Source organism: Diadema setosum, chromosome 19 (genome assembly GCF_964275005.1).
Source record: "Diadema setosum chromosome 19, eeDiaSeto1, whole genome shotgun sequence".
Lineage (NCBI taxonomy): Eukaryota > Metazoa > Echinodermata > Echinoidea > Diadematoida > Diadematidae > Diadema > Diadema setosum.
In genome coordinates, this window is record NC_092703.1 from 15,074,349 (window position 1) to 15,099,915 (window position 25,567).

Here is a 25,567-nt window from a genome sequence, read left to right on the forward strand (position 1 = left end):
GCATTTTGAAGCAAAATGTACAATATAGGTCAAAGGTCAAGGTCAAAGGTCACAACTGAAATTCTGTATAGAAGTTTCAAAGCTCCTATGTAGTGCTATCATATAAAGCAAACAGAATCAAAATCGGGTTAGAAATGGCGAAGGAGTAGCATTTTGAACATTTTGATCACACACGGACGCACGGACACACGGACGCACGGACGGACACACGGACACACGGACGCACGGACGGACACACGGACACACACACGTACGGAGCCCGTTTCATAGTCCCCTGCTCGAACTCGTTCGGCGGGGACAAAAACATAAGCAATTTGATCGGATTTCACGAGGTTCCATTTCTTGACTAAATTGCTGCTTTCAAACACGCGACAAACGAAACACTGAAAACCGAATTCACGCTATCCACGTCTTTTTCCGTTTTGCAGAGAACCGTTTCTTCCATGTTTTCTTCTAAATCACGCGATAAGACACAGGAATGCCTTCCGATGTTCCTACTAAATCATTAAACATAATCATTTGATTTTCTTTTCCGCGAGATACGCGTGCGTGATATTAGGGCAGACCACACCGCAACGAGGGAAAAAAAAAAAAAGATAACGCATTCAAAAACTTTTCATGTAGCGACACTTGTGGCCAAAAATGGACAATTGGAATGCGTGTGCAACTCATCATTATATCCTCTCCATTTTTAGTTCCGACTTCCAGTTCTTTTGCTGGTTAGCAAATATGAGTGTGCATGATTAAAGCCGAAATAATTAATGAAATCATCGCGATCCCGTCGGGTGACAGTAGCGTAAAAATAGTTGAATAACGCATGTTAACCTCCTTAATCGGTGTTCAGAAAAAGAAACAAACGCATTTATTAATTTGAATAGATCTTGATTTGTTCATTATCATTTAACAAATTATAATTTAAATATGAGTGTGTATGATTAAAGCCGAAATGATGAATGAAATCATCGCGATCTCGCCGTGTGACAGTAGCGTAAAAATAGTTTAATAACGCATGTTAACCTACTTAATCGGTGTTCGGAAAAAGAAACAAACGCATTTACAGTAGCAGTTCAAGGATGTACAAAACGCGAAGAGATTTTCGAAAGAAAATAAAGAATGCATTTTTAATCCCGTCGGACGCAACGATCATATATCGTATAAAATTACAGCCGAAATGATTCATGAAATTATCAAATTCCTGCTGGGCTCCAACAGCGTAACATACCTCTCAAGTTAACGGTAAACAACGCATGTATGTTACTCTGAAATTATCGCGATCTCGCCAGGTGACAGTAGCGTAAAAAATAGTTGAATAACGCATGTTAACCTAAATCAGAAAAAGAAACAAACGTATTTATTAGTTTGAATAGATCTGGGTTTGTTCATTATCACAATTTTAACACTGCATTTCACAATGAAGATTTTTCTTTCTTTCAGAATGGTCTATGAGGTACAGATTTGCGTAGAAAGGATCACAACGTAACCTTCCACATTCAATCCTGTTGCATATTTTTCAAGAACGGATACGTACAAAATGCGAAGAGATTTTCGGAAGAAAATAAAGGACGCATTTTTAATCCCTTCGAGCGCAACGATCATAATTACAAGATTACAGCCGAAATGATTCATGAAATCATCGCATTCCCGCTGGGCACCAACAGCGTAAAAATACCTCGCAAGTTATGGTAAACAACGCCTGTATTTTACTCTATTTGCGCTGGTGTTAGGAAAAATTAACAAACAAGAATTACAATAAAGAATTATCTCATTTCAACCCCTACTTTTTCGTCTAATTCACAAATAATTTCCCTTTATTATCTCAATAATAATGATCCATAATTATGTAATAACAACGCAAAGGATGTTCTTAAGTTTCTTTCATTGATGGGTATATTCCGATGTCGCGCTTATGTTTTTCTTTGTTTTTGATGCGTACGGTTATAACGAGGTACCGGTCATAACGAGGTAATATCGCCGGTCCCACGGACCTCGTTATAACGGGGTTTCACTGTACATGCCAAGTTTCATTACGGTACCTCAAACTGTTTTTTAGTTGCGCTGTCCACAAAATTGATTACAGACAGAAGGACGGACAGACAACCCAAAAACATAATGCCTCCGGTAACACTTCGTGGTGGAGGCATAAAATATTGAAAGAAAGAAAGAGAGCAACTGCTCCAACAGGGCAGTCGAAGGAAGATCCAGGACCTCCCAACTCACCGATATTAAGGTGGCTTTGTTTTGGGTCCTCTTGTTGTTCAGGTCCTGTTCCATCGTCCCAATCTCGCCCCGCAGCAGCTCCAGCTTTCTCTGCTCCTCGTTGAGATCCCGTCTCAGGCGGTCCTTCCTTGCCCTCTGGTGCATGATGAGAGCTGGGCGTGGTGCAAAATGGGCGAGAATAGAAGGGCTGAAAGCGCTGACCTTTCACCTGTACTTACAGCATACTTTACATTCATTTAAAGGGACTGCACAGTACTGGTTGAGGGGAGGATTCAGGTTTATAACATTCCTAAGTGAGATAATGAGAAACCTTTTATGAAATATGAAAGAGCATGTAATTTTAAGAAGGATTCAACATTTGATGAAAATTGGTTTTCAAATGGCTGAGATCACACACACAAAAAAAGCGATAATAATAAAAAGCGACAGGCCACGCTTTTTATTAGGATCCCTTTGTTTCACCTTGTTTTTGGATCTCAGTCATTTCAAAACCGATTTTCATCACATAAACTTTTGATTCCCCTTAGAATTGTATGCTCTTTGACATCTCATAGAGTGGTTTCTGAATATCTCTCAAAACATTTAAAGCTAAATCCTCACCTCAACCAGAACTGTACAGTCCCTTTAAACCAGCAATCGGTGTGAAAGACAATAATTTGTGATATCAAGCCAGCCATAATGGTACATTAACCTTGAAGCATGCCTGTACATTTTGTACTTAGTATTTTGTGTACCACAAACCTACTGGATCTGCATGTTTCAATAATCAACAAACAAATTTGTTTCTCATATGCCTCCCTGGCAAAACAACAGCTCTTGAAAGAAAGAAAAAACAAAACAAAGCAAATATTTCTGATTGATGACTACTGAAATGGGTCACAGTAAAACGACACCACTGATATTCTTTTTGTTCTTGTTTCTTTCTTTGTTTTTCACTCAGCTAATGTGTGGCTTCCATAAAGTGCGAGCTACATGTACATGTAGCTCTGCTCATGGATGATCAATACAGTCTGTAGTTTGGCTGTGAGCCTTTATGCATGGTTTGCACGCAACTTGAAGACTGGGAGGTCTTGGCTTATGCTTTTCCACTGAAAAAAAAAAAAGCAACAACAAAATGTTTGTTTGGCATGTACAACAAACTGAAAATATTGCCCATTTCATTATTCAGGTTACAGTGGAAATCCAGACAAGCACTTTGCACTGTTGACTGCTCATCATTGCAGTCAAGATTTGTAGACTTTCTAAACTGCTACCAAGGCTAGCAAATTGAATAGGATAAGTGGAGATTTCAAGCTCACAAGTTTGTTGTATACAATGACTTGTACTGTAGCTAAATGTGTATGTAGACAATATTCTGCATGCTTACAATCCACTCACTAGAAAGAGCTGTTTACCTGCTAGTATTTGCTTGTATTGAAGTACAATGAAAGCTGCTATTGTAATAAATTTCAAGTGACAGACAATGACAATATAAAAAGTAAAATCCCCAAATTTGGAAATTCTATTCCCTAGATTTTTAATTCAGAGTCAAACTCCATAAGAAATTTGAAATGCTTTCTGCAAAGAGCAAAGTCCAACGGGATAGAACTATCTAGAACAACAGCGCTATTACAGACTTTTGCAGGTGACAACACACAGGCACCAAAACGGGAGGAATTCAAAAAGTCATGCATTAGGCAAGCACTTAACATTTTACTCCTTGGAAAGACCCTGAATGGCTTTAATGTATTGGATGAGTCTTCGCACTGTAGGTTGGCCCCTGAACTGCCAAAAGACACCAATCTTGAACGTCGCCGCATCGCTCATGACTGTTTGAACTTCTCCTGTTTTGCCCCATTCTGATGCAAGTACATGTCTCCATCACTTACAACTGTAGCATGAAACTTGACTGCAATACACCAACTGCTTCTTATTATTGCCCAACATGCTGTGGTTTTACCCTTTCACCCTTGACCTCAAGTCCTATGACCCTATGACTCAAGGAAGTCATCAGAGTATGTCCATGCGTGCATGTTTTCATACATCACTATTGAGAAATGTTACTATTGTGATCATGGCTGCAAGAAATGATTGAGCACAGAAAACCATTTCAATTTCTTAAATATAGCCATCATATCTATGACACTATCTGACATGTGACCTGGGCTATTACCACAGCTCCTCTATTCTACAAAATTACCCCCCTTATGTCACCTGTGACATCAATCAAACAATGTGTAGACCTTTAAACCCATTGATGACAAATACCAAGTATACTCGGACAGGGGTCTATGGGAAATGCGTGTTGTAGCAAAATCATCCCGTCCTCAAAGGGTTAATGTTCACAAATATCACTGAGTCTAAATGCTAAAAGAACTGTTAAATGTACATGTATTATATGTGTATTTTTACAATACTGCAACCAAAAGTGTGACATTGTACTACAAATTAAATTCCACTAGAATGACCTCAAAATAAGCTTCATTTTAATGAATAGTGACTTCTTGATATTCAGGGTTGTACAGAGAGATAGTGCACAAAAAAGCTCTGTAAAAAATTAAATCAGAAAAATGTTATTTTGTGTACATTCCTATAGGGAAATCCATTGATAATGCTTGGTGTCCTATGTAACATCCGTTACATAGAATATTGAAAATAATTTTAAACACATATTGTTGATCCCAAAATATTTATACACTTGATTTGTTAATAATGTAACTTAATGTATTGTGATAACAGTGCAGAATTTTACTGTTTGTACTTATTTAGGCATTTTCCAAATATGCATAACGCGTGTCGCAACGCGCGTCGCGATTGGACACTAAAGAGAAAGAGGCAAATAGTTTCTTCCCAAATATTTTATATAATTTATATTCTTTTCTTTTGGATACCTATCCTGGAAAGGAACTCAGAAAAATCAGAAAGGCCAGTAAATAGTATTGGAAATGTACAAAATAAAAGATCAAATCTTCATGTGTAACGGTGGTTACATTGGACACCAAAAAATTGCTGATTTACCATTGTTAATTTTGACAAAAAGATGTAAATATTTTGGAACAAAAGTCACATATTTTTCATCCCCCATTGAGCTCATTAAAACAGCAAAAATGCATTGATTTTCAGAATTCCGATCAACCTTTTCTAGGATCTCTGTGTAACGGTTGTCGCGTGGACACCAAGCGTAACAAGCGTTACGCACTGTTTATAATGGCATTTTAGGAATGAAAAAGGTTTATTAACAGGATTTTCTTTACATGTCATTCCAAATAGGCATGTTCTGGAATAAGATCAGTCAAAAACACTTATAGAAATATATAATTTAGTTGAGTATGATGCATTTGATCTTAGGGGTACTAATCATGTCACAAATTTGGTGTCCTAAAATGGCCAATTTTTAAGGCATATTGTTTAAAATATACATGAAAAATGTAAGGTTTCATATGATTTTATCTCCACTATCTCTCATATATGTGGGCTACATATCCTGAAAGTTTTAAGTCTTAATTATGTTTAATTTTTGAATTAGGGCTAATCAAACTTAATCACCTTAAATCTCTGCAGTATTGTAAAAATACATATATTGAATAAATAGTATTTGGCAGTCATCCTGAGCAATGGTATCACACAGAAAACATCCATGGTAGAATGGGATATATTCTTGTGATATTTCCAAAATGTCTCATCCATAAAATTAGCTAAATGGGATTTGTTGATGCCACAGTGCTTTCCCCTCCGCTATGGCAGAGAGGTGTTTACCTTGGTTGTAGGCTGCCTCATCCTGGCTGCCCATTCTCTTCCTGCCCTCCGGGCTCTCCATTGCCTGGGGGGCTGTTCTTTGGTGGGGTGGTGGAGATGTGGTGGCGTAGGATGTATGGCCCAACATCTGGGCACTGGACCCAGGACCTGCAGGTGTGGCACTGTACATGTCTGGATGCCTCTGTGACGCTGGGTCTGCCCATCTGATTGAGTCTGTTGGGTGTGTCGGTGTCCTTCTCCGCACGTCCGGACTGGGATTGTTCAGCTGGTGGGGTGCGACGGGGTGGGACGACACCACATTTGGCTGCACGACGGCTGCTGTGGGCAAAACGCCAACGTTATTTGAGTTGTAAGCAGCAGGAGCAAGAGTACTGGGTGAGGTGGTGAGCATGCCGTGACTAGGTCGCGACGAGGCACTATTCTGGGCCAGGTAGGCGACACCTGGGGATGACCGCCCCTCCTGAAAATCCAATCGTCCGTTTGACTGTGAGGCACGTAGAGCATAGTCATTTATGGGTGGGCCTGGGAAGAACGGGTTTATAGAGGGCGAAGGGGACCTATCCATAGGGGGCGACACACCGTGCAAGCTTATACTCCTGTCTAGGCCACTACTGTCTGGGGTGCCTGGCGTTGTATTGCCACTGCCCCTCCCATAAGTTCTCACAGGTGAAGTGTCTGAAGTTTGAGCCTGTGCTGTGTTCGGGGAAGGGTTCCTGCCCTCACCGCGCAAGTTTACAGATAATTTTGATACCTGCACAGGCGGTGGGTAATGATACAACTGTCGGTAACCCTGCCATCCCGACGACGGCTCCGCGGCCTCTGGCGTCCTAGTGGAGAGATGCGGATGGTTTACGGTGGTGTCGACTCCAGGATGCATCGTGGAAGGCCAGTCGACTCGCACCCAGCCGTCGCTGTTTTGCGTGGACACCAAGGAGTTGGTGTCCGATCCTGTATCTATGGGCTGCTGATGGCGGTGGGCCGGGTCCATTCCGGCGGACGCACCACACATGGGATATGGCTGTGCTGCCACCTGACTTTGCTGATAAAGCTGACTCATGCACTGGTCGAGGTTTGTAGGATTCTGAATGTGAAGAAGAGCAACATGGGCATTGTAATGAAGCTTTTGACACATATTCATACACTGTATACTGTAAAATGAGGAATGTTCGCATGCATTTCAATTTTGCAAGTTTCGCGAGAGCCAAGATTCACGAAATTAAAATGCATGCGAAAGTTCTTGTCTACACTATACGCATTGAGTGTTAGAGGCAACTCGCAAAAATTTTGTTCTGCGAAAGAGGCCGTCAGCTCCAATTCGCGAAAATTTTATGCCACGAAAATATCGTTTTACAGTAATCCCTTTCTATTCAATATTATATTGCACAGATAAACACAAAATATCATCAAATGTCATCAAATCACAAAAAAAAAGGATTGAAAAGCCAACGTGACATGCAATGTCACGTGTATCGATGGAATAATTTTCATTTCACAGTGTCATCTCTCTTTTACATGTCTTCCACATCATGCACCGAAATAGAGAAAATAAGAAATTAAAAATTAAAAATTTTACTTGCTCTAAAGACTCCTAGAATATGAATGTGAAATTTCAACTGCATACAGTGACATTTACCAATTAGCAAAATGGCTGGGAGATATCATTTTAGTATTAAAGCCACAGTACAAAAAAAGGAGAGGGGTCATGATAACTAGTATGCATTCAATCTAAAAGATGCAAACACATACATTTTCCACTGGATTTCCAAAGCTGCAATGATATTAAGTACTTGACTGTATGTCAACATTTATAGTGTTGTACATTTTGTACATGTATGCTCTTTTCAACTTCCCCCTCCCCTTCACCCAGGTACACATGTATGGCAATTACTAGGCATAAAGTCCATTGCACCATATGACAAGTACCACGTCTATTATGAACTACCAACTAATTCCCCTGTATATTATTTCATTGTGTTTATGTATTATACACGAAAAGCCATGCCTGAAATCAAAGTGCAAATATTTAAGTGGCCAAGACACTGAACACATGTATACACAATGTACAGTGTAGTACAGAATGCAGTGTGTCATGATTGGTTTCTGTTTCTGTCTATAACAGTGTTTCATTTTCTGTCTCTCTTTCACCCTGTATTCACACTTGTCCTCGTGTCTTTACGAGACAGCCCAGTGAAAGATAATCATCTTTTACTATCTTGCATTTATATTTATTCCTCTCCCTACAACTGTATCTATAGCACAAGGGGTCATGTTCACACACTGCAGGGCGATAAGCTAGTACAAGTGTGAAAGTACACAAACAAATTGGTAAGAGATGTACAGTCCGACCTCAATTATCCAGCCCTCTCTTATTCTGACTTTTCTATTACTGTAAAACGAGGAATGTTCGAGTGCATTTTAATTTCGCAAATTTCGCGAGCGGCAACTTTCGCAAAATTAAAATGCATGCGGAAGTTCTTGCCTACATATGCATTGGACGCCAGTGACAATTTGCAAAAATTTCATGCCACAAGAAAGGTTGACGGCTCCAATTCGCGGAATTTTCATGCAGCGAATATACAACGTGTATCATGTTTTTTATACAGTACCCCAACGTATCCGAGCAGTGAAGACAAAAAAAAAAAAAAAAAAAAAGATTTCAAACTCACTGAAAACTCCTACAAATTCAGGCAATCTTATATTCCCTATAGAAAAATGTTATGAATTCTACAGTAAAATGTTTCAATTTGATGACAAAGTAGGCTAGCATACTTTATGCTACTGTTGCAGTGTTCACTACTGATATAATACCACTGGGTCTGCAGCCTATTTGTACATACTTGTACATACAATTGTAGTACCGGTATGTACATGTACATTGTACTCATATACAAACACTACATTTCTCCCATCTCTGGCCAAATTGCTCTTTATTATCTACTGTGTATGTGACAGGCGATGGTCCTGACATGGCCGAATAACAGAGGTCAGAGTGTGAATTGCAGTATCTTGCATTCCATATTGTGCAAACACACATGTACGCACTGTATTGCTAATTGCCCAAGGCTCTATTCTCCAAGTCAGAGTTGTTCTCACATACAATGTACTGTACGAGAAAAAAAAAATGCATGAATTGAGCATATCGTATGTACTTCTAAAGAAAGACAAGCCTCAATACAAAGGTGAGATATTGTTTATATTCAATAAAAAGATGAGATATTGTATAATTTGTATATCAACAAGTAATTCATTGACAAATAGCATGAAATGTGTGTAAAGAAACTCACAGTTCTAAGGCATTCGTTGAAAACTGGTTCTGGTAACTGTGAAAAGCGCTGTCGCAATCGTTGACGAACATCCTCTTCAACAAGAGCCATACTGTATCAGGGTAACGAGAAACAAGAATTTCATGCTCAAATTGCTACATGTATCTCTGTGCAGTATAAAACGCCAAAATACAGCACAATGTCCTCATGCAGGGGGGAAAAAATATCAATCACACAATCAAAATATTCCTACACTTGATTACAGATGATCAAGTCCTCACTTTACAAGAAAAGCTGCTCATGCAATGTATCGGATGGAAAATAAGACATTTGATGACGGACAATTTGTAATTAGTAATTTGTTATCAAATACACAGCATAGTTGTACCACAGATACATTGTATTACACAACTTGATATCAATGTCAATACAATGTCCAACACTACATGTTATAAAGTGCACCTTGCACTGGTATCTATAATTTTTGTTCACATGAAGGCTACATGTAGAGATATTAGTGTGAAGAACTTCCCATTCTGTGTGAAAATTGAATGGACCAGCGCACAGTGCAAATACAGCTCTACAACTGCACGTCTTCTTTGTTCTTCCCATGCATAAACTGCATACTGTACACACACACACACACACACATTTCAACCATATTCATCGCCATGCAAAATTAAAAGGTATAACAGATGACTAAATAAACCACAACAGACATCGCAAACTTCGCCATGTCAATTGCATTGGTGCTTGCAGTGTGCTGCAATATTCATTGAGACAGACAGTACAGCAACCCTGGGAAAAAACAAAAACAAAAACTCTTTTAAAAGGTACCATACCGAAACATGCATAAATTTAAAGGAAAGCCCTCAAAACAGGTAAAGTTATGCAGCATGTTTCGGTGGAAAAGACAAATAAGATAAGTTAGTGAAATCTTTGGCAAACTAAAGACTCTGAAAGTCAACCCACTGCTTCCGAGAAACTGGTATTAATGTTAACATTTTGGGGGAATTACACTTGTATCTTGGAGGCAACATGGATGCCAATAAAGTCTGTTTCCTGGAAGTGACTTCCACGGCAATCCTCATTTGCTTGTGTACAATTTGATACAGTATAACAGTGAGTTCACCTTTCGTAGAAAAAACAACAACAACAACCTTAGTGGTGCACCTGTTAATCTTTCTCCTGGATCACAAATGACAATAACATGTAAAACAGCAAATTATCTCAAAAGGTCCTCATGCTGTAGCTGGTGCAATGGGCTTCAGTTCACTTCCCTTCCAATTCTTTGCTATTAGATACAACATCAGTATGAAGGCATTCGAAATGTATGTTAGCCTGATAGATTAAAGGGACTGTACAGTACTGGTTGAGGTGGGGATTCATGTTTTGATCATTTCTAAGTGAGATAGTGAGAAACCTCTTATTAAATACGAAAGAGCATGTAATTTTAAGAAGGATTCAACATTTGATGAAAATTGGTTTTCAAATGGCAGAGATATCTAAAACAGTGATAACAATAAAAGGCGACAGGCCATGCCTTTTATTAATATCTCTTTGTTTCACCTTGTTTTTGGATATCTCAGCCATTTCAAAACCAATTTTCATCAAATCAACTTTTGATACCCCTTTAGAATTGCATGCTCTTTGACATCTCATAGAGTGGTTTCTGAATATCTCGCAAAACATTAAAAGCTAAATCCTCACCTCAACCAGAACTGTACACACCCTTAAACAGACAAAGAGATAAAGGATGTTGCAAATTTACACTGTAGGTGATCTAGCTTTATAATGTCTGGATAAGAATGTTTGATTTGTTTAAATGTTTATGATATTATGAAGCATGTACTCAGGTAAATGTCATAACCTGTGGTATCTAATTGGCCCATGCAGAAATGCCTCATAACGATAATTGTGTAAGTTCCTACAATGTACGGTGTATATGCTAACCTGCAACTTTAAAAAGAAAAGTTTATTCATCTGGTGGAAAGTTTTTTAGTCCTGCCTTTCGAAAATACAGAGGGGTGTGTACGTACATACACTATCATACATCTAAACATCACTGGGAAAATAAATTCAGGAAATAAATTGTTCAAAGACCCCACAGGGCTTTAGTACAAGACAGATCACATGACTTTGACAGCAGAATACTGCACTGCATTATACAGGTACACTATACAAAAATGCACCTGTATACAACAATACATGTACATTATGTACATCTACAAAGCTGCCAGATTAAACAATTTCAGCACAAGATAATGGCAAAAGACCCTCTGTAATAGATACTGATTATAAATTACCACGGAGGTACATGTTTGTACCTCCTTGACATAACAAAGGAGGCAGAGTTCAATGCCAACACAAAATGCCCTTGGTGTCTCATCACTGCTGTTGCTATAGAAACTGCAGTCAATATCTTAATATGCATTTAGTTGCATGTACACTTAATAATGTACAAAATATAAATTACAAAATTACAAAATACATGTATTAGCATAAGAGAAAGGCAAAGACCCAATGTATTACAAAATGGATATTAGGAAGCATGTAGAATTCAATGGTAGCATAAAAAGCCCCTAGCTTCTCATCACTGCTGTTGCTATAGAAACTGCAATCAACATTTGTATATGTACAACTGTATGTACAGTTGTACAAGCCTGAATGTGCATATGTGTAGATTGAAAGTTTCGTGTGTCCATGTCCATGTACATTGGTAATTTGATTGTCACAAGGGAAACCAGTACATCGCATGAGTGGACAAAGCGGCATCCACTGCAACCACAAGTACTCAGGCACTTATGAAGCAATTATCCGCTGTTGACGACAGCGCTCATCTCCATTAATATCTTGCTTGAGAATAGGACAATTACCGTGTCGAACGGTGCATGCCACACAAACCTTGAGTGCAAAAGTACCTACATATAGATGTTGTACATTTATAGCGCAGCTGAGTACTGCTGCGCAGGTTGGAGCAGTCTGTATATAAGCTACAGTAGGATTGCAGCCAGGGATGCATCCATGTACAGTACTGTACATGTAAATCCCCTCTGTGCAAGGCTGATGAAGGACATGGGGGAATTCCCATAAAAATTGTGCAAGTTTCCCCACATGTGGAGAGGCAGGATTAAAGACTTGCAAATTGATTGAAACATGATATCCAAATACACTACATGAGCAGCACTTACAAAACAAAAGATAGCAATTGATGCAAAACGAGGCAATAATGCTACAGGCTTGATGTTCACTCTTTTTCAGTTGCATAAAAGTTGTTTTTGCTCAAGTTAATAGTTATTTGTTCTTTCTCTTTCTTTTTTTTTTTTTTTACACAACCTTTTACACCACATGATAAGGTCTGCAAACAGAAATTACCTTGTTGTAAAAGTCATCAGATTTTTTATGCGAAACATCATTAATAATACATGTCATGTGTAAAATAGTGTTAATGTTTTAATAGGCTATTTGGGTAGTGCACACATGTAAACCAAGATATCACTTTTAATAGACAAAAAAAAAAAAAAAAATGCCAAAATGGAAATTATCATTCTACCACATTAAAGCAAATGGCTACATGTATTTCATGTTGCACCTGTACACTATTTGTACTCAATACACACTGTAAAAACCCTTTCAATACTCCCCCGTGTACATGTACCACAGCTCTGAATGCCATTGTTTACAAGAATGCGTGGAATGCAATGTCATTATCATTATTTAGACAGCACAATATACACACTGTAATATGGTCACTTCACACTCAAAAAATGTCAAATTAATTGTACAAGATGTACACTTGTAAGATTCACAATCCAAACCAAACACTTAGGAATTAATGACCTTACTCTGAAATATGGTACAGGTCACAGCCCAGTCAATTAACCCATTAAAGACCATTTAATCTTGCTGCATCTCTCGTTCCTTACAGACCCCTCCCTACAACTGCCTACAAACGCTCTGGAATTGGCCCTTGAGGGATTCTACACTGTACAGCTGTAGCGAGCGATACAAGAGAGTGATGTAGGCCCCTATAATGCAAATTTTGCCACTTTTCTTTCGCACTCCATGCATTAACTAAACTGTAAAACATGTGAAGAGCCAACACAAGTCCAGAGGGACACGCTGAAGTGAAAGCTTGACCTTTCGACACGTGTACATTTTTAGAATCACCCCAATATTACAAACACTTCTCCAATGACATGTACAGTGTACATGAAGCGTGTTCTACATTTCTTCTATGGCATGGACTTCGGCCTACACTAGTATAACGCTACCGTTGCTTTTTGCCATAGATGTTCAAATGTACATTTTTCATTAAGTTTCAAATGATATGGTATGGACATACTGGATGGGAAGAAAAGGATGATGGTTACTTAATCTTTTACAAAATGAATACAAAGTACCAGTTACTGTTTTTTTTTTTCAAATTCTGATGAAGTGAAAGAATACAAAACAAAAAACAGAGAATTTCTTGTTCATGCTATATGCAATGCTACAGGCCTACAGCATAATTGTCCTTCGAGAGTATTTTTCTGTGTTACTTGAATACTTGTGTTTGAAATTTTAAGTTAAACATACAGGCACTGTGTCATATCAAATATGATGTTAATAATGTAGTTTACATGTGGCACAAGTGTACAGCATATATTCAAGTAAAATATGATGTACTAGTGTACATACATGATGTGTACAATGAAAAGTACTTTACACTGTACAGTAGGCCAAGACAAAGCTACAAGTGTATTTGTTTCCCTTTACAGCAGTACACTAGGTTGATTTTTCAACTTTGTGCAAATGAGTTGAACTACTGCAGTAGGTACCACTTTAAAGCGAAAACAGAAATTTCAAGAACAAGTGACAAAAATGTAACTTTCATGAAACACTGACCAAAGTTCATTTCTGTACTACAATGTACATTAACAGTAATAAATGAACAAATCTGCATAATCAGTAATCACAGTAACTTTTATTAATTTTACCTTATTAACTGAAAATCAAACTTCTAATTTATTTTTTTTTTAGGGTGGGGGTTGTTTACAGTTCATCATTGCCATCCATTTACACTGTTAAAAAAAAGTTTTAAATACATGTAGTAATTAAGTGACAGGTTTGTGTAAAGGTGCTGCTATTTCATTCCATTTAATTCAACAGTTCTTCACAAGAAAATTTGCAAGCAAGATGTTCTGCACTCAATATTCAGTGTATACAACATGTACTGTATAAAACACTGCATTCGGGGGTGATTGTCACATCATGTGTTCCGTGCATTACATTTGAACACATTTTTGTACACTTGATCTTGCAAAAAACCTGAGAGTTGTATTTTAAAACCAGACAAATTGCATGAAAAAACGTTTAACATATTGATAAGATGTGCAAAAAAAAAAATGTAACCAAGTAGAGTGTTCAGTACTTTTTTTTTTGTCCCACGCGTTACAGATATTAACAAATACACCATCCAAATTGTTGCCTTTCAAATAATGGTCCTCAGTATGAATTTACCCAATCCCTTGGGTTTCATCATAAGATTTGTGAAAAAAAAAAGAAAAAAAAAAACCTGTTTTTGCCTGATATCAAATGCGTCACCCCTGCAATCTAGATTGTAGATTGGAATTGCTCAATTACCTTTCCAAGAAAACAGTTCTGTTGAGAACAAACACCATCTTGTGTAATGGTCTGCAGTACATTACAACTTTAGTTGACGATAAATCAAAGTACCAATAAAAGAAAGTATTGCAATACGGCAAAGAAACAGGTTGAAAGTCAAATTTGTGATATTTTAACACCAGATTTCACAGGTGAGCAGACAAAGTGACATTGTTGTTTTACTATTTTCTTTTCATCAGTTTCTCATGATCACTACAAAGAAGAAAAAAACAAACACACAAACTGGTACTAGTCTGCTCCCAGAAACGTGTGAGTGTCTGAAGGAGCCCACCACGACACAAACACAACAAATTATGCACAAGCAGACATACATATCAAACAAACCAACCAAACACAGGAATCGTGCTGATTACAAACAAACAAACAAACAAAAAACAAAGAAACAGCTTTTGGCCCCGACTCTGAAGCGCAGTGGTTTTACAAACTGGCACATGATCTACAGTTTATCATATGTATGGCTCTGCTTTACAGTACATTTGTACATTGTACACTGTACGTCCTGCCAATGGAGGCTAGTGTCCTCACAACATTCCACACTGTGCAGAGGGTTCAAAGTCCAGCACTAAACCTGACCTCAGTATCCCACGCTTCATTCAAGTGAATGATTGGCTGCACTGCCAAACAAGTACAAATACAATGTACACGTATCATAACATGTAGTTGTACTGTATTGCTAGCCACTGTATACAACGCATCCAGATGTTAAGATACATTATAGGACAGTTCACTAGAGGTACATGTACAGTCAATTTGTACATTGTACATGTAATCCAAACCCAAATAATACCTAAATTATGACACAAGAAGATTCACACATTTTGTGATACACATACAGTTGTATCAGAAGCTCTCATACATGTATTCAGTATTGAACACAATGACATGGGCAGGGGGGGGGGGGGGGATACTGTACAACTGTACAGTTAAAGAAATCAGGAAAGAGGAAGAAGGAACTCTTCAAATATATTTTACAGCTACACTGTACTTCCAATTCCTACATATCTTGAATGGAAACTTTTGGTTGGGTTAGGGAGTAGCCTTGCTCATCTACATCAAGGTCAAGTTTAGATGGCTTACATGTACTCTCTGAACCCGTATCCAGGCAATTCCCCCCCCCCCCCCCCACTAAACACTGGTTAGTGGTATCGGTTAGAGCAAAGACTAGGGTTAGGGTTGGGTTTAGGGTTAGGAGTTTAGGAGTTTGGGTTAGGGTTAGGATTAGGTTCAGGATTAGGATTAGGGCCAGGGGAAGGGTCCGCGGGTAATTGCCCAGGGGGTATGTAAATTGCCCTAGACCCTCTGAACCACAACAAAGAGGTACATGTAACTTGAAATTAGTCTAGAACTGCTAACTGCCTTCCTCTATCATTGATAATGTGTAAGAATGGAATGTCCACATACTTTGCACTGGAAGTCAAGAAAATATGAAATTAATTACCATGTACAATGTACTTCCAAACAAACAAACAAAAAGAAATATTAAGAGTTCCAGGCAAGGGACTATATTGGTATTTAAAGATGTACAATGGACTCTACATTATGTAGATGTATCCAAGTTGGGTCTTAGAACTGGGACTCACGAATGCCAAAAGTTTGACAGTAACTCTGAACTCTGAACTGAGCTGCCCTTTAAAAGCTGTCATAATGCCCTTTTGAATGGCCATCATGCCCCTTGAAATTTGGGGGGATTCAAAGCCACTTTGCCCCAGAAGAAAGTGCCCAAGGGTTTTAAAATGGCCGTGACCTTCAAAAATCTTATTTCGAGCCCTGAGTACAAGCAAGCACTGCTGAATGTACAATGTATGTGGCGAGGTTTCTATCAGAGAGTACAGTATGCACATGCTTTGATAAGCACACATTTGCATATCACGTGTTGCACACTATATACAGTGTACAGCCTATTAAAGTTTCAATCAACCAATCAATTATAACTTTGCTACATTTTTGTACTCAGCCATTGCAGAGACCTCGTGAGCGTATTGTATCACCCTTGAAGAAACAATCATAGACAAGTGTAAAACTTGCCTTCAAGGGTGACTACATTTGTACACGCGAGCTTGCAGTTCAGACTACCCGACCAGTTTCACTGTCTGGTTACCAGCACAGTTCAACCTTGTATCTGGCCAGAAAGGAGCGTGAAGGGAGCAGCAGTTTACACGTACATGCACAAAAAGTTACTCACCACTTGTACCTATACTGTATATGCCATATATTTCGCGAGTCTAAATTTTCGCGAATCGAAAATTCCCGCCGATTTCGCGAGTAGTCAAATTCGCGATTGTGGAGTCCTGTACAGAAGAGAGAAGTGTACACATGTACGTCACATTCACATCGGGATCAGAGTCAATATTTTCGCATGTTTTTAATTTTGCAAATAGCACCCGACTCGCGAAATTCGCGAAAATAAAAACCTCGCGAAATATTCGGCGTATACAGTACATTGCAACATCACGGCTCTACACACTTAACACCCACAAGTAGATTTAAGGGGCAGTATTCAGGATCCACACACACATCAATATTGTATTTCATATGAATTTGGACAGACAGCCGCTCGCCTTGGCTCGAGTCTCGTGTTATGTACAAACAGAGGAGTAAAACGAAATGCATGCTGAATTACCTCCACCAAGAAGGTTGCGTTTTTTGCCTGCTTTGGTTTGTCTGTTTGTCTCTCTGTCTATTTGCAAAACAACTCAAAAGTTGAACAGATCTAGATGAAATTTTCAGGAACCTCGTGGCACAAAGAAAAGAAGATTTTAATTTCAGTTGTGATCAAGATCACTGCCAGGGATCAACAGTCAAGATCCATGATTTGTGTGCATGTGTGTGTGTGTGTGTGTGTGTGTATTTTCAAGATTCATATCAATTCTACGACTTGTAGTATTAAAGCTGGTTATCTGAAATGACATGAAAAGAAATGCGTCCAAGCCTTTCAAGTTCAACGTAACATGCCACATGTTTCTTGCTTGTTTATGGTGAAAGGTTTTGCACGTGCAGAAAATGAATGACTAATCATTCATCGCTATTCCACACTGGTTTCCATGCTATTTACACGCAGGTTACGACCTGAAGGAATGTACACTTGTAATACATGCATCATTCCTTTGTCTGTCACTCAGCTTTTGGGGAAATTTTCACAAGCACTGATGTCAAGTTTTTCACTGCCTACAATGTATTGTCATTGTTTTTGTTATTTTTCATTATGAACATTTTACTTAACCCGTTAAACTTTATTACAAGAAACATACATAACTTGACTGCCAGTACATGGTATGCTTTTGTAGCTGTGTAAAGGAACCTTGTTGTTGCTGTAGTTGTTGTTGTTGTCAATGCTGTTCATCATTCATGGAGGAGAAAGAAGAGGCATGAAAGGGAGAAGGGAAATTGAAAGAAAGAAACATCTGCTCAGCAAAGTTGTCCTTACACCAGCATCAGATACAATGTAATTTATCACTGGTCCACCATCACAACTCAAATCATTACTGCTGCGCCAAGGAGGTTATGTTTTTGCCAGCAATGGCTGTTGCCTGTTTGTAGAATAACTCAAAAAGTTATGGACAGACTTAAACAAATTTTCAGGAAATTTGATAATGATGCAAGGAACATACATTGTATGATTAAATCTAGGTAGTGATTTGGGTGACATTCTGTATGAAGGACTATGGTATAATGATGGAAATCACAATGGCCCGAATTCACGAAGGTGGTACAAATGAAACCATGGTTTAAACCATGGACAAAAACCATGGAGCGCCAAGTGTCGCATGGAATCTTTCGTTACAAAATCAGTCATTTTGTCAATGAAATGATTATTTTGTAACGAAATGACAACATTTTGTAACTAAATGAACATTTCGTCCACGAAATGGTCATTTTGTCGACGAAATGACCAATTTCGTAACGAAATATTCCGTGCGACACTTGGCGCTCCATAGTTTTTGTCCATGGTTTAAACCATGGTTTCATTTGTACCACCTTCGTGAATTCGGGCCAATATGGGTGGAACTGAGCTAGATTGGCAGTGGTCTGCATAATCTCTCAAATGCTCCTTTCATGCTCGTATCACAAAATTGCACAATGATATTTATTCTCCAACATCAATATGACATCTGCTCTCCATTCCATTCTGTACTGCCACCCCTTTCCTGTCCTAAATCACTGTCAACTGTTGTGTGAAAAATAGATCTGTTGGGTTCAGTAATATCTAATATTTCATGTTCTATTTGTACTATTGAATGTGAACCTGTCCTCGTCATTCAGAATTACGAAAGAAAGGTGGTTTTTGGTTTTTCTAAATTTGTTTTCCATGCAGTTGCCTCAAGGAGCTACACTTTTCCAGCATGAAATTATGGATACTGTACGCACAGCTTCAAAGTCAAGGGCCCATATCTTAAAAGAAAACAACCATTATTTTCCCCTGAAATTATTATTACCTAATATCCTCAGCGGGCGTGAATTTTTCTTCCCCTTTGCTGTGTTTTCCCAGCACTACTTCTGTCTTCAGATTTTGAAAGAGAGAGAGAGAGAGGGAGAGAGAACAAGAGAGAAATTTTGTTCTCTCGGGCAGAGCAAGCAAAGTCACATTAGGCCCGTTCACACACAAGGGAAAAAGTGCGATTTAAAAATCAATTTTCTTATCGCGATCAAAATTTCGAATTTTTTCCAGTGTGGACAGAAAAATCTCACTAATTACCGCGATCCTTATCGCGATCCAACTCGCACTATTAGTGCGATTTTTCAGAATAATCGCGATTATTTTGCCAAGCGTCGTGTGTGTGAGCGCGATCGAGATTCGGAAATCGGTATTTTTAATCCCATCGTTCGTAGCGCGTGCGAAACTCTATTGGGACTGCGGGGTCAGTCTTCGGTCATGCAAGATTCGCGCATGCGCAGTTTGGCCACTGATCGTTCTTTCCTTGCTGCGAAGTGCGATTTTTCCCTGTGTGTGAACGGGCGAAAAAAAAATCGAAATTTGGATCGCGATTGAAATTTCGATTTTCGTTGTTTGTGAACTACTTCTTCTTCTTCTTCTTCTTCTCCTCCTCCTTTTGTCTTCAGAGGAATCATTTTTATGCTGAGCACGCGAGATGACTGAGTTGATATCTGGGGCCTATTATGTAATTCAATGCAGTGTCGATTTCCAGATGACTGTACCAGTGATGCTTATCATTAAATATCAACAGATGTCTAGACTAGTAACAGACCAGTCTGTCAACCTATGCTCATCTGACAAGGAATGGATTTCTGAGAACCTCAATCATTGTGAACAATTTATAGACAGCTGAATTGGGCAAGAAAGGAGCTAAACTAAGGTATCTCGATATCCAGGCGATAGCCTCCTTTGAAGAAAACAGAATCTTCACCACTGACCTCTCTTTCATTTTACAAACAGCTGCCTATGTATATGTAACATGGAGTTTCTGTTCAAAAGATAGAGAATATGCCTCTCGCAACCAGCGCAAAGTTCATTACATCTTGCACTTCTCGGTAAAAACATCTCATTTACTGTAAAAATGGAAATTTTCGGGGTGTTGAAATTTCGCGCAACCAGAAACTACATAGGGCGAAAATAAAAGCACGCGAATATTTTTGCTTGCCATATGTTCCTGTGTGGAATTAAAAACATGCGAAATTCTTCTTACTCGGCCAAGTGCGAAAAATTAGTCGCGCGAAAATATCCACCTTTACACTTAGTAGCATTTAGTGGAGATTTATCTGTGTTGTATTGAGCACTGTAAAGTCTTCAGTAACCATTCCCTTGTATAAGCACGGCGCGCCGCACGCCAGGTTAAGCACCTGCTACATTTTAATTGGAACCTATGCTTTTGCGCATATTAGAATTTTGGTACGGGAGGTCAAACCTTGCAATTGATACAGGTTTTTTACGCCTTACACTTCCACAGCTCGCCACTGCCACTCAACACATACATCTAGAGTAAAACCACCAGCTTTTGGACAAAGCTTTTCTGCAATATTTACTCAACTCAAGTAATAAAAGATGTACAATGTACATGTACTGTATGTTAAATATATCAAACTACTTTTTCCCAATATTGATTTTGTTAAATACATCATAAAATTTCACAAAATCCCCAAATATTATCATCTTGATAATTCCCCAGAATTCGGACAGCCTCTCCAAAATTCAGACACGTGCTAATGCACTTTCAATGTCAATACGCGTACGACGTCGCTGAAAAATGCGTGCGCGCAATACCTTGTTCGCGCAAGGTTGCATCGGGGACGTTGCGGCTCCTGTTCGTGTCTGAATTCTGGTGACTCGGCACTTGCATTCAGCCCCTGTACATTTATTCACTGCATCGGCACCTACAGAGACTTTGTTTTTCTTTTGTGTTCTTGAGGATACCATCACACTCTGAGCTTGCGATAAGCAAAAACTCCCGCAACAGAACGGCGTAATTTTTCAATTTTTAACGCTTTTCGGCAACCCTGATTCCTAACACGGGACCTAATTTGCTCACGCTTTGGAAAAGTTGTGCCAATTCTGCGTTTTTGATGGCGAAATTTGGGCTTTTAGATGGATTTTTGAAGGTGACTCAGGCACTTTCCTGCGGTGAACGAGTGTGTCAGTATAAGAAACGGTGTGATATGCGTGTGCTGTAACAGCAGAATTTGCTGGTTTGATATATTAAAGTGATAAGTGTCCGGATTCTGGAGGCCGGCCAAAAACTGGGGGTTTTACTCTGGTCTACAAATGTAGATCAGATGACTTTCACAGCTCAGGAGCTATTGCAAATATCAATCACAATCCAGTCTTGACAGACTTAGGTCTACGATGCAATAAACCTCAGCAGTGCCCAGCATGCAGCAGTGTAACGTTAGACGTCTACTGTACAACTACAAGTTGAAATTTTTCGCGGTGTTGAAATTTTTGCGCATTTAACTAGCGCGAAAAAAGCACACAAATTTTTTTGCTTGCCATGTGTTTCTGTACTTGGTGTCTTGATTCTACAGAATGAAAACACGCAAAATACCCAGTCAAGCGCGGAAAATTAGTCGCGCGAAAATATTCACTTTTACACTTACAGTAGATTACCTAATCTACTAGACAGAAAGATCCGTCTGTCTGGAGGAGTCTTTTATTTTTTTGACGTTATCGCTCTCCTCCGCAGACAGACAGAAGTTGATAGTTACTTACTACACATCACTGTGTGGATGGTCTTAACCACTGTCTCTATGGAAAATTGGGTGAGGTACCTCACCCTTCTCGATTGCGTCTAATTCACGGCCCTAGGTCGGCAAATTTAAGCTTGTGTAGCAAAATCAACATTTCAAGAATGCACTAGCCACTACACTCACCAGATTAATGAATAATCCAACATTTTGGTTGAATTTTCAACGTAAAACACACATCAACCAGCCCGTCGCGTCATCACGTTCAAACTGCAGAAACATATGAATCGGTTAGCCAATCACATGGGAGGTAGTTTCTACAGCTGTACGTGTTTTTTTCTTAAAACACGTACCTCGCATGTCATTGGCTAACAGATTCAAAATGGCGACTTACAGCTAGCGAACGGCAATGTTGCGATATGGATACAATTTCTGCGTTATAACCCAGTTACTGTGAGTATTTCGATTGCACAATGTGAGAAATTTACCCCAAATATTGCTGCATAATGTGTCATGTCATGTCAAACTTGTTTGAATGTAAAAAAGCTGTCTGAAATTTGGTTTATCGTAACGTTTGATCTGTGCGCGACCGCTGGCAGCGCATCCACACAGGAGCTGGCATCAATGACTTCGGTCTGTATAAGGAGGGGATCGACCCGGATCCGTGAAGCCAGACGCAGTCTCCACGGAACATTTCCCCGACGACCAGATATAGACCGATCTTTCGGTCAACTAATCTACCAGCTCCTCATCCTGCAACACGCAACATAATCGATCACCATCATCACACTTACACTAAATTACACACTCAAACAAAGACAGAGTCGAATTAAATTTAGTGTCTACAGACAAGTAACGTTAGGCCTAAATCATAATTGTTAGGCATGCTAGGCCCTCTTGCTCTGGCTCTACATGAGTGATGAACATGTCATGAACAGCCATTCTGATTGTCTTTATCATCTACAGTAAACACCAGTTGAACACAAGTCACAAAACTAAATAGAGAGTAAAGAACCTCACTGAATATCAGTTTACATGCATATCTCGGGATTGCAGTGATGAGTAAATTTACAACTAACCCGTTAGTAGGGCCTACACGTACACCGATCTACAGTAGGTGATCTCCCCAGTCTCTCCAGCTCCAGTTGTTTTGAGCTTCTTCGTTCGGGCGGTTTCGTAGCACCTTACCAGATACAGATTCAGGACGTCTCCTCACAGGACACAGGCTCAGCAGGCGATCGCCCACAACCAGAAATTAGAATTCTATGATTATGAACCACTTCACACAGGACTGCTTACAAAAACTGGACATTTACGACACTAAAATATTATATTAACACTGAATTCAAAACTGTCTCACCTCATCATACGGTTCCAACTCCTTTCCGATGCGATAAAGCCATCGTTTCAAGAATTTGACCCAAGTTTCGTAGATAGGTCCCGTATACTTCCCGTGTTTGGATGAATAGCTCCCTAAAATGTACACATACGATTGAAGTCGACTCGATAAACCCCTTCATAAATATCCTAGCGTGAAATTGGACGACTACATACGCCGTATAAAGTACGAATATGTGGAGCTATCGAAGTAATAACTACAACGTATGGCTCACATTATTACGCATGACTATCAACCTTTGACCGTCTATTCGGGACTTTCCAGTCGACAGATGGCATGCTTCATCAGTGTTTTAATGCTCTCACACTGTTTGTCAGTGAAAACATTATCTAAAAAGCACACGGATTAAAAGAAACAAATAATTATAAAAAGTGATACGTGATCTAAGCACTCACTTTGTCTTACATAAGGAAAATATTCAAAAGTAGCCATTACAAAATTACGGACTACGTGACACGCTTTTATTGTCTCCTATAAAAGCAACAAAGAAGGGTGTTGCTTCTGATAAGAAAACAAAATATCTGAGCACAACCTTAATCCACTGGTTCATATGCATTGAAGGATTAATTAAATGTTGCATACTGCATAGGGTTGTTTGTGATGTGTCTTTTATGAATGATGATTATCATTCGTTTTATTACCTTGGTATATCATAACCCCAACTATCAATATAGGAGCAACGACAAATCATTAAATTTGGTTTGGTTTCATTTCTGCCTTTAAAAAAAATCATTAGGAAAAAAAAAAACCCATTACACGACGCACAAGCTTAGCATTCTGTCTTACAAATTAATTCAAAGTACATCCATTAATTAAGAAAATGATTGTATGCCTATTCGATGTATAAGACGTTTATATAACATTTTATCTATAAAAAAAAGGTTCAGAAGGAAATGGTGGAAATAAGTTGTAAATAGATTATGTAAATGATGATGGATTGTTCATTCAGAATATATTATGTCGTTACGATAAACGGAATTTAGGGAAAAGGGATTTATATGAATTGATTATAGAATTGTGCATTTCTTGACATTGTAATAACAGACAAAAATAAATCATTTGCATTACTGTCATTACTATTTTTATTATCATTTTCATAAGAATAGCAATGATTTGTGGTATGCAACGGAGTTTCGTCAGGACTGTAGTAAGTATAACACTATTGCGAATAAAATCATTATTATCATACTTAATTATCTGATTATTGTTTCATTTTCACCTTTCTTAACAACTCTGTTCATGCAATATCAGGGCCGGCGGGGCCGGGGGTGGGGGAAGGGGGGGGGGGGGGGCAAAGGAATACATAGGGTGTCACCACATTGCCCCCTCCTCCCCCCCCCCCCCAAACTTTTTTACCCTGGAAGTGCGTAAGTGCACACATTGTTAGCTGATGAGACCCGGAAGTGGCACCAAACGTGCGGGCGCCGGCCACGAATATTGCCTCGGTTTCTATATAAATCAAGTATTCTGTAATTAGGTTTGATCAATACAAAAAGGAAGACTGGCATCAAACAAGCTCAGATTCTTTTATAGATCTGGTATCTATGGTTATTTTGTTTTTAATTGCACAACGTTGTTTATTAAAAACAAAAGTGTATCAGATAGACGGAACGATGGAAGTCAGTCCATCGAAATCGGAGATTAATTAGAATGAGATTGAATTTTAGAAGAATTTTAACAGGTATTGACCACAATATCAATATACAGCAATAGGTCGCCAATCACGTACTAACATTTTTGAGTTGACATCCATTCCAAACCCTTCATATTAATCAGCACAACAAAATATCGCAGGCTTCACGTTTTCGGCTGATTGTTTAACATCTACAACCATTTCTCCTAAATGTAATCACTCTTCGATTGTCGCAATAACTTAGTGATAAAATGCGCATTAGGATAAGAATTATGTTTTTTACTTTACTCTTGACCTCATGCTGGGCAAAAATGAAATACTTAAGTTTATTTGATTATTTCATTTTATTATAATATTATTAGAATAAGATAACAACAGTGTGTACATATTAAATAATGGGATACCCGTCATCTTTTGAGGCCATGGCATCAATTCTTTTCAGCTATTAGGCATGAATCATCATGGTGGCTGCTATATTCATGTCATTGATCCGTTGAAGTTTAAAGTTCATTCTTTTCT

At 38.7% G+C, this 25,567-nt stretch overlaps 1 protein-coding gene across 2 annotated transcripts in view; it reads right to left on the reverse strand.

Moving 5' to 3' along the window:
• LOC140242706 (uncharacterized) overlaps positions 1 to 23,472 on the reverse strand; it is a 29,838-nt gene extending 6,366 nt beyond the window's left edge. Inside the window, exons 1-4 of one of the 2 annotated variants that reach the window (XM_072322465.1) lie at positions 23,377 to 23,472; positions 9,237 to 9,327; positions 5,953 to 7,033; positions 2,218 to 2,369 (exon numbers count right to left, since the gene is read on the reverse strand). In XM_072322465.1, the coding sequence (XP_072178566.1) occupies positions 2,218 to 2,369; positions 5,953 to 7,033; positions 9,237 to 9,327; positions 23,377 to 23,384 (1,332 nt within the window). In that variant the 5' untranslated portion in view covers positions 23,385 to 23,472. Of the gene's footprint in view, positions 1 to 2,217; positions 2,370 to 5,952; positions 7,034 to 9,236; positions 9,328 to 17,502; positions 17,551 to 23,376 lie in introns of those variants that run through there. The other variant, XM_072322466.1, reaches the window with a different exon arrangement.
• Positions 23,473 to 25,567: the final 2,095 nt, after the last annotated feature.